The 11,287-nt window shown below is 31.4% G+C and overlaps 2 protein-coding genes across 2 annotated transcripts in view; one reads left to right on the top strand and one right to left on the bottom strand.

The window, feature by feature from the left end:
* LOC119830513 overlaps positions 1-2,899 on the bottom strand; it is a 10,994-nt gene extending 8,095 nt beyond the window's left edge. Inside the window, exons 1-5 of the mRNA XM_038353563.1 lie at positions 2,502-2,899; positions 2,124-2,294; positions 1,572-1,831; positions 704-882; positions 271-355 (exon numbers count right to left, since the gene is read on the bottom strand). Coding sequence (XP_038209491.1) covers positions 271-355; positions 704-882; positions 1,572-1,831; positions 2,124-2,294; positions 2,502-2,768 — 962 coding nt within the window. The 5' untranslated portion in view covers positions 2,769-2,899. The remainder of the gene's footprint in view (positions 1-270; positions 356-703; positions 883-1,571; positions 1,832-2,123; positions 2,295-2,501) is intronic.
* Positions 2,900-7,529: 4,630 nt separating this feature from the next.
* LOC119829938 (protein obstructor-E-like) overlaps positions 7,530-11,287 on the top strand; it is a 7,858-nt gene continuing 4,100 nt past the window's right edge. Inside the window, exon 1 of the mRNA XM_038352679.1 lies at positions 7,530-7,688. Within this exon, the coding sequence (XP_038208607.1) occupies positions 7,646-7,688 (43 nt within the window). The 5' untranslated portion in view covers positions 7,530-7,645. The remainder of the gene's footprint in view (positions 7,689-11,287) is intronic.

The raw sequence follows: 11,287 nt of genomic DNA, 5'->3' as shown, positions 1-11,287 counted from the left end.
GTAATTAGACCACTGAAGAACCGCCATACTGGTACAAATGACCTAGTAATTTGTGTCACCATCTCCCGGTCTAATATGTAGAGAAAGGAATAAAAAGACTTTAATCACCTTAATGTATCTTAGAAAGTTAGGGAAAGCTTTAACGAAGTTTCTGACGCAATGTGAGATTATCATAATTTTATAATGCGAATAACATTTATTATGGAAATTCTTGCAAATGAATTGAGTGAAGTAAGAAAGATGAAGGTTATATTTGAAAGAAAGACTTACTCGTTAGTTAAGTACAGCATGTTGTTATCAGGAATACACTCATAACTTGATGACATGTCTTCAAAGTTACTATGGTTTGGTACATCTGAAATACAAACAATGACATTATAATTTATATTTCACATACTAACATTATAACAATTTATTATTAAGGGGACTTATGTGTGGAAAATCCTGAATCTATCTTTCCTTTCTTTTGAAATCAAATGTAGATTTGCACAGAAAGCTGGTAAAATATTAATATATATTTGTCACCTCTCTGCAACTTGATTTTTATTAATATTACTTATCAATTGTAAGACTGAAATCAACCTCTTTATGTTGAATGACATCCACCTTAGTTGAAATCTACCATAAATCAAAAAACACACAATTTTTTTGGTATTCGAATTATTTATAGGCTTTACTGTTTACAATTAATAGTAACAATTACCTTTACTAGCGACCATAGCCAAACTATTCATATTTAGGTCTCTCTGTTTCTCATAGTCCCTTGCAACAAACACTGCCATTTGGCTGCAACAACCCAGATGCAATGTGTCAGGAGGACCAGGCCCTATGCCTTTAGAGCACACAGTGTATTGGGGATACCTAACCACTATGTTGCTGCACCTGAAAATAAATAAATAAAAGCTTCAGAACACTATAAAATAGTTAATTTTAAAATTATGTTCATTGAGGGCAAGGATTATTCATCGTTTTTAAAACTATAATACGCACTAAAAATATATAGGTAAAAAATAACAAACAAAACATTATAAACATAATTTGTATACCTTATATCTTTAAACAAGCAATTCTTGTATTTGTATATATATATATATATATATATATATATATATATATATATATATATATATAATTGGAATCTCGGAATTGGCTCCAACGATTTTCATGAAATTTTGTATATAGGGAGTTTCGGGGGCGATAAATCGATCTAGCTAGGAATCTTTTTTAGAAAATGTCATATTGGTGTTTTATCGACTTAAACTTAAAGAATATATCTCATATATTTCATATTTTGAATACAAATATGATTTATAAAATACGTGTATAAATAAAACTGTAGCCAGTATCAGTAGCGGATTTGGGCTTAGGCCCATGAGGCCTGGGCCTATGGTGGCAAATTTCGGGGGCACCAACATTTTTAAGATGACAAATTTTTTTATTATTATTGTTATTATTTTCATTATTTTATACACACACATATATGTACTATTACAAAATACAAACGGCGCCATATCGTCTCGGCCTAGGGCTTTCTCAAACCTAAATATGCTACAAAATACAAAATCACACACCAATCATTAAACTGCTCTCTGCTCCATTCAAAAAAATGATCCAATCGTCTCAGGCCATTCTTCTCCAAAGATTTGAACAGAACATTAAAATCTCCGTTTGGTGTAGTGAGGATGACCACCCAGGGTTTGATGAAACCAAACACTGTGTGTATAAATCTTTCTAGGTCATGTGGAAGCATGTGTTCAATCATCTCAATGGCTACCACTGCATCACAGCCTATTAATCTATAGTCAGGGTCGGCAGCATTACCTTGAAATAGCTAAAAACATAACAAATTATATGATACAAGCTAGCCACTAGTACTGGTTTTGCACAAATTGATAAAAAGAGGAAGTTTGTTATACTACACTTATTGAGCTGTGACAAATTCTTTTCAAATTCCAAAATGAAGAGAGTTTATTGTTAAGGGTAAATATATCACAATTTACTATTGAGCATCCTTAAATTATAAAAACACTTAATTTAAAGTAAATATTCAAATAAATAACTAATCAAAATAACAACAGCATTAATGGCAATTAACAATACTATAAGCAATTGATTGAACTTACTGTTACTTTAAGTGGATTTTCCCTCTTTGGTATGTAATCCTCACAACCAAAAAGATCAGATGAGCATTGCAATGGTATGCTCTCTATATCAACACCCATGATGTGCTTGATTCCAGGAACTTCTTTCAGGTATTTTATGAAACTCATATCATGATATCCAAAATCAACTACCTAAAATTAAAATCACACAAAACAAACAACAACAAATATTATCATATATGAATTGCATAGGCATTTATGTTGATAAATACTATCAGTATTAAATAATAATCATTATTGAATTTTAATTACATGTCATATTTTGAAGTTGTTATATAGTTGAAAGAAGACAAATTCTTAAACATGTCATAAATCTGTAATGATGTATAAAAAGCGTACCTTTTCTAGTTTCCCACACCATTTCTCGTCCATAAGACAGTCACTGACTGCTGCATATCTTTGGACATACATAGGGGGAAAAAAAACAACACCCTTCTCATCGTGATATTCTGCAAATACCTGATCCTCAGAATCTTCATCGTCAGACAGATCTTCATTACTATTGAAAGTTAACCGAAAGTTTTTGTAGTATGGTCTTAGAAGGCTGTCCAGCACTCGTACTAGCGCTTCCCGAAAGAAAATAAGAGTTTGCAGTGCAATTATCATTTTACATAAATATAACTGAGGATTTCAAAAGTGACTCAGTTCATAAAGCAATGGGAAGGAACACCGACATTCATGATGTTCACATGTTTGTTTTCGTTGTCCGACGCCGGTGTTTTTGTTTTTCACAAATGTCATATAATAATCGTGTCATTGTCAAAAATATTTGACATAGCATATGTTACTGTCAAAATCGCTATATACCAATAGACAAATACTTTAGCAGAGTCAAAAAGGGTACCGATAAGTATGACAGTAAAGGACTCTCTTACTTCAAAATATATTTACATGATAATTATTTAATTGTCTTACAATTTTATTCTGGTACTAGTATATATAAATTACGTTCGAGTTTTTTATTTATTTCACAAATTAATTTACTACCTTTCGGCCAGCGACTTTGCCCACCCAGTCAAAAAAAATCCCATGGTATTAAGACGTTTTACTGCGTTATAAGGTTGCCTATATCACAATATATTTATCTATGTACATCCAGATACAAAAATCACGTCCTAAAATTACTCGGTTGAGAAAAGAAAGGAAACAAAAAAACACTTTCGAATTTATTATATTAATAAAGATTATTTGGATAGATACTGTAATTTAAAAATACTTAACACGGCTCATATTTAAAATATTACATACCTTTTGTGTTCAGAGCTGATCGATAAGATAAGCTTCCAACCTGTAACGACACATTTTATCCCAAGGGAGCATTTAATCGAGATAAAAAGTATTTTATCACCTAGGTTAGCTCATACTCTGTCTTTATACCAAAATTTCATCAAAATCCGTTCAGTAGTTTCAGCGTGATCGACGGACATCCAAACAAACAAACTTCCACATTTATAATATTAGTGTGATGAAAGGCTCAAATTTAAAAGAGTAAGTTTTAAAATTCTGGCTGGTCATTAAATAATAATACAAGTGCCATCCAGACTAGGGCTTGTGTAGAATGCCAGTATATATTTTAATCTAAAGTTATGAATGTACCAATGTACCACTTGACGACGGATTGAACTTCGAAGTTTGATTATTGAAAATTGTAAATACACTACTATTAACTCGACTGAAAAAAACCTCAGACTGATATGGATCACCTCATAAATTTACAATAATCTTCTTTATAAATCACACAGTCAACAATAAATTAGAGGTGACTCAACGTTGCAGCTGTACCAGACTTGTTCTATGGAAATAAATTAATGCAATAATCTCAGGGGACAATGATACTTAACGAACGCGGAAAGATTTGAAAATTCAATAAGGGAAAGATAAATATTGTCAAATATAATTATTATATACACAGCATACTGGTGAAGTTAATGGAGACCATGATATGTGCCAGATATTTTCAAGAAGCTGGGTCAGGTACTAAACAAAGGTGCTTGTAAAATTTAAAATTCACACAATGCAGAATTTAGAATCTGTGAAAAGATCAACTTGTATAATACCACAGATAACATAATGCTATATTTGTATTATAGATAATATCAGTATTAAAATATACAATAATATAGAATATAATTTTCAAAATTACTCATCAATTTAATTAACTATTTCGCGTCATAAGCGTCGGTAAAAAAAATTATGAAGCATACTATTTTTTGTAATATATTATAATTAGCAAATTAGCCATTATAATATGTCGGAATTTCGAATTTCTGCGTTTTGGCGTAATACACCCTGATTAAACCTAATTGCGTAGGCCCTAATAGAGATATTACCTAACGATGGCATTTTTAATTAATGATTTAACATTTCTAGTTGTTACGAAACCAAAAATAATGGTTAATATGTGTACCTTCAAACAAATAATATTTCGGAATCTTGAAATTTTACAAATTTTAATCTAAAATATCAAAATCGAAATAACCCCAAATATGGATGCCTTCTCGGACATACGTTCTACATTTAAGTAAAGAATGCATACTCAGAGCCCTTGGGAATGAGCCTTGGATTAGGTCGTACTCACACAACAGAAAAGCAGTCACAGGTTTTGTGATTTTTTTAAAGTGAAAAATTGACACGCTTGGAAAAGAGCAATTACAGAGTTTCTTGCCGGCTCTTGTCTATAGAAACTGCTTTCCGAATCGGTGGTAAATTTTAAAGCTGTGTTATGACGATTCGAAAGTGCTTCTATGAGAAGTCTAATTGAATAAATATATATACAGTTTGAGTTAGTATTTATGTTCTGTGGCATTGCACCATGGTATTAACCGTTTAAGTGGCGATATCATGGGTAAGGATATGGTAAACCCCATCAGTAGGAGTCCGTCACCGGGTCCAGCAAGATCTAGAGCGATAGAAGGTGGTCGCCATTTTTACTCACTGAGAGCGGCATGGATGGAACTCTCTTACGCCATCTCGCCGCACTGTAGGATAGATTTTTGCCTGGCGCCGGGTGTACCGTAGAAATTAAAGAATTCACCGTTCACAAAAGACTCAAAATTCTCTGATATATTAATTTTAACGGGACAATAGTAGGAGCAATGTACATTTAAGCGGCCATAGAATTATACAATATGAATGTTATATAATCGGAGTGATAATGTTATGCGATTTTTTATTTTTTTGGTTCCGGTTGCAAATGTTGTGCAAAGGTCAATTTTGTAACATGTTCTTTTGAACTTCTATAGATAACAATAATATATCATATGTAATGCCGTGATATAACGTCGAACCTAAACTTTAGATGGCGGAAGGAAAAGTGGGTCATCTTGAATTCATGGGAAGTGAAAAGAGATAATATTATGAAATATTCAACATAAAATAAAAAAAATATCAGATGTACATAACATGTTTAAGATTATTTCTTATCACTTCAAGGAACGAATATATGAATAAGTATTTATAGTTATGCGTTTCTATTAAATATTAATATACAAAATGATATAATGTCATGAGTGAAATATAGTTTTTTTAAAATAAATGAATATTTAAGGATAGCATATAACATGTAGCATAAGTCATAAATCAATTAGGGAGGTATAATTCATATATATGTATAACAGTCCCATATTATATGTACCTTATCCTAAAATGTTATATTGTCTATATTAATAGAAATGAATACCCCTGCGTTGCTAAGCGTAAAACTCGGGTATGGCAAAATAGGTTAAAAATAGGTTAAAACGTACCGTGGGTAAAGTCGGGGCAGACCACTTGATGTAGACGCTCGTCCCGGCTCCACTCGGATATCAAGATTTCTGTTTTTTTTCCCAAAAGAGCATTTAATTGGGATAAAAAGTATCCCAATTCAGCTCATACTCTATCTGTATACCAAATTACATCAAAATCCGTTCAATAGTTTTAGCATGATTGACGGACAGACATCAAAACAAACAAACTTTGACATTTATAATATTAGTGTGATACTATGAAATGTGATTTACGGCCGACTTTTAAACTATAATTTAGAATGGGTAATCAATGGCATAAAATATCCACCACGCTATGGCCGTGGGTATAGTATTATATTTTATAAGAACATGTATATTAATATTTCACAAATACATTTAACAATTTTTGTTTCATCAATATTAGCAAATTTCATTTAGAGTATTATATCATGACCTCGTGTAACTATGTTATGATCAAATTAAAAATCACATATAATTATAATGTGACAAGTATGAATCTACGCCCAATGCGTAACAATTCATAAACTATATCCAGGTGTTGATCGAATATTGAATATCATGCAATTATAATTAATTGAAACTTGCTAAAGTGAATGGTAGTTTGTTCATAGTGTCTACCTATATTTCACTGCAGAAAAAAGTTCTTAAACAAAAACATGCGACAACAACAATTTAATATGCACATCATACCGTTGACCGTCTGAGTTCTATGGAATGTACAGTTAAATACTGATACGTGTATGTAGTTTAAGTTTTTAGTTCAATTGTGTTTTCATTGTAGCGTTGTAAGTTCGACCTGCATACAGAACTATCGCATGCCTGTTATGAAATTACTGTTTTGTGTTACTTAGAATACATATACAAATAATTTTAATTGAACAAGATATCAGACCCAAAAAAGTTACAATATCCCGTTCGCATAAATATGATTTTCTTAATGTAATAAGTAGAATACTTATGCAATAATATCCATATTTGCTTGCAACATAAAAATACATTCAAAGTGTAATATTCATAATATATACCTTTTCATTCAATGACACACACACGATGCTTTACAGAAAATAAATTGAAACGTATCGACGTTTACGACGACGTAGGTATCGACCTAATCTTATCTTTGCTCGGTAGCTTATGCTCACTCGAAAGCTTGAATCCTTTAAAAGTATAAATACAATTTAAATGCAGATTGAAAGTATTCATTTTAACTCGAAAGTCAGTGTGGTAATGTAACAATTCTTATAAACACAAATCCATGTATATATAATTTCAAATAATATTAATCCAATTTCAAACGAACGTATCTTTAACTCTTATTTCGATACAAAATCGAAAATTGAGAGCATAAATGAAAATAAATCAAAATTCTCCATTCACTTGAGTTGCTCCTTAATGGCGTAAAATATAAAAATAGACTAGTTCCTTTATACTGAAATTATGAAATAACTACGTGTGATCTTATTCTTAACATCTGACAGCTGAATGAGTCACCTCTTATTTTACATGTCAAGAAGGCTATACTTTCTTATTAGAATCACAATTGTTTTACAGATAGGAGACTTTTAAAATTACACCTAAGCCTTCGTACCGGTTTTATGCGCATACGCAGGTCGGGTGAAGAAAAGGCGCGCGCGACGCTTGAATCTGTCAGTTGCACCAGGGTTGCCAGTGGGGTCGGACATCAATCTAGTCATAGTAATTTAAATTTTTATTAAAATCGATTATCAAAAGGTCACCATGAAAGTGTTCATCGTGTTGGCAGCGGTTGCCGCTCTTGCAAGTAAGGAAAACTTATATTAAACTTTAGTGTCTTCAGATTTAAGTATGTAATATTTTGTGTTTTATCAAATGAAATATCAAAATAATATTTCAGAAGAACACGATAAGTGTCAATTTTAAGGAAGCATAAAATCTATTCATAGTTATTGAACTGAATAAGTTAAGTAGGTATCCGATTTACTAAGGATCTAAAATGAACCCGGATGCGAAATCAGTTCAAAATTATCGTGTGAATATAATACTAAGATGAATACTATAAATTCTGTACACAACCGTGGACAAATCGACAAATATGCATTTTCACCACTAAACTCGTAAAAATTTATATTCAGGAGAGCGAACTTTTCGTTTAGTATTCAAAAGTCGTCTGTCTGTTCAAAATATATTGAAATCGTCTCTTGTTTTTAAACACATATTACATATTTCAAAATCTAAAGGTATTCAATATATACTTATACGGTCTAATTAATATTTTTTTTAATTAATAGTTTAATCTTATTAGAAACCAAAAAGTAAAATGTTAAGTGGAAAAACATTGGCTATAAGTATATAAATAATTCATTAAATATAAGCATTGCCTATTTTACCCTAAAAATAAATCACCCTTAGCTGATTAGAAGGCTCTATTAATAATTGGACATAATTTATCGTAATAGTAATCTATTCCATAGTACTTTTTACAACTCCTCCTTAATTTAATGCTAATTAAAATGCATTAGTTTATAAAAAATACAGGAATTCCGAGTATACTCTTGTCCTGGTTTGTAATGGTATGACATTGACATTCACCGGTAGCATTCACTCATTTTTTTCCACTTATTACGCAAATAATGTTTTGACATACCATAATATTAAAATTTACGCAAATTCTTGAAGTATCTTTCGCAAAACTGCAATTTTGCACAAGTCACGAATAGTATTTTACAGCAATTGCAAACTAATTCTTTACAGTGTTAATGCGATTAAAATTTCAATATAATTAGTACTGCTAATTCGACATTTATATGAAAATTTAATTAATCACGGTTTGGCTTATCTTTTCTTATAACACATACGTTTAATCACAAGCTTAACGATTAAACTTTTCTTAGTCCAATGAACATATGCACAAAATTCGACTACTATCATAATTTCAAAACAGTAAACTACTAACTAGAGAAAGAAACTGAATTTAGTTCAGAATATGCTATATTGAAACAACAGGTTGTTCCATGAAAGGCTACGATCATTAAGCAAGATCAAGCAAGATCTTCAAGTTTAAATATTTACCCTTGGATCAAATATAGAAACATGTCCATAGGCTGTAATAGTTTAACTGAAAAATTATCTAACAATAAGATAACTTTATGACTTTAATAATTATGAATTATGCATTACTTCACAAGATAGAGACAGTAGTTTGTAAAAGCGCGATTATCTTTTACGAACTTCATTACATTTAGAAATGAAAGCGTAAATTCGTCATTTGAGACACCTCATTTATTACATTTATAGTTAAATACTATTAATATAATATAGATTTACAATTTATGTTGAAAATTTAAAAACAAAGCCCTGATCTGCTCTAGATAACACGACGTCTTGTTAATCGTACAAATGAATACATTAACTCTATTTAATTATTGATATAAACATAATAAATTAAACTAATGTTGTATTTATTGAATTGAATTAGCCTGGTGTCCTCATTAATTAAAGCTTGCGCCATCTTTATAAAATAAATAAATGATACGCATTTATTATTATTACAGTTAATAAATTAATCAAATACAGAACACAAGCAGCTGTTTAAGTCCGTTTTCTATTAATTTTTTGTGTATTTAAATTCACGTATGAGTACCGACAGTTATACTAGATGTATATTCATGTTCATTTTGAAATGAAGTAAAATTTCCATCGGAAAATTATGACGAACCAACAAACTCTCATACCAAGTAAATACGAGAAGATTCTACAGCTTAATAAAATCTGTGGGTCAGCCCACGACCCCTGATGCATCCAAGCGATGCACCACGCGATGTTGTAATCGTCACCTCACTTTCACTTGTTGCGTCACCCGCCCCCGCTCGCGTTGCGGTACGCTGCGCGGGCGTCGCATGCCATCTTGTATATCCCACGTGTATGGCCATGGATTTTTTGTTAACAATATAAACAATAGATGGATGATTAGATGCTGATTGAATCTTTCTTGTAATACTTTAATATATTTTGTAATGGACTTTATTAAATGCCGAAAGGCGCGACAGTTATATTTTGTAGGTATAGAATAGGTTTTTCTCATAAACTTATGACAATGTATAATAAATTATTATTTCTCTGAACATATTTAAAGCTTGTTATTAAATACGGCATGGCAATAATAAAAAATACGGCAGCATAATTATATGGATGTTCTTCCTCATAGTAGCAGATGTAGGTTGAGAATGTAACCCCTCCATGAGAGGCATCTAAAAGGTCATTAGGTAACACAAGACCGGCTGCCCACTCATTCCGGCAATTCATTTGCATATGTAATTATTAGCTAGATACAAATCTAATGTTAAGTTATACAATGAAGACCCAATAGTGTCGTAATAGAGACGTGTTTTGTATAAATTCGATAAGATGACTATTTATACACGCAATTTTAATATAATATTGTATTAATTACAATACTTAAAAAATAAACGTAAAGTTACTAGTTCACGTGTCACGGCCTTGACAATTCGCTAAAATTTGAATTGCAAAAATGTTAAACATTTTTTAATGAAATCAAATGTCGCTCTTCTAAAATTTTGCAACCGAAACGTGTTATAAACACGTGAAGTCGCGATTCCGTAGCTTCTTTATAAATATTTCGTATTCTCTATTTAAGTCTATTTTGCTTGCAATAGATCCGCGTATCTTGTCGTAACGTCTCATGCAATAGGCTTGAGTTTAGCTCGCTGTATCTAAAACCGCATTATCAGTATAAGCTATATAAACGCAATACACTTCGAACAATTTCGCAGGCAAATATTTAGACCTTTATATTGTTATTTGCGTGCGTCAAACTCTGACATGCAATTCTGTTACAACATGCAGTGCAATAACACGACCCTAACACGTTGTCAATCAATTAAGTATTGCTAACCAAAGCAATCGTAAGAGCAAGTATTGTAAACCAATAATGTGTCGCTGACGTTCACTGGGGTTATATAATAGTGCGTTATTATGTAATCCTGACCCGTTCTTAAAAGTAACAAATACAACTGTTCTACTTCTCGGTTTGATTGATTCGCTTTCACACTCTTTGTCACCTCGATCGACGGTTCTAAATAGAGGGTACAGAGCAATAATTAATTGTATTATTACGTACTTGTAATTCGCTTCGAATATGTAATATAAACGATGGAATTTATATATAATTATAAAACATGAATTTGTACCAACTATTTCAAATTACTAGCATGGTACTTTAGGAGGGTTCGCGAGTATTTCGAAGTCCAAAACTAGAAGTGTCATAGTCTCTCCTTACAGTGTACCATAGATTGTATTCATTGTGGGATAGTAAAGACAAAGAAAGATATCATGACAAAGCATTATGCCACTATCGTCCTGTAACTTATACCTTATTTAAAC

This window comes from Zerene cesonia, chromosome 11, assembly GCF_012273895.1.
Source record: "Zerene cesonia ecotype Mississippi chromosome 11, Zerene_cesonia_1.1, whole genome shotgun sequence".
In the NCBI taxonomy this organism is placed as follows: domain Eukaryota; kingdom Metazoa; phylum Arthropoda; class Insecta; order Lepidoptera; family Pieridae; genus Zerene; species Zerene cesonia.
This window is presented reverse-complemented; position numbering and strand designations above follow the sequence as displayed.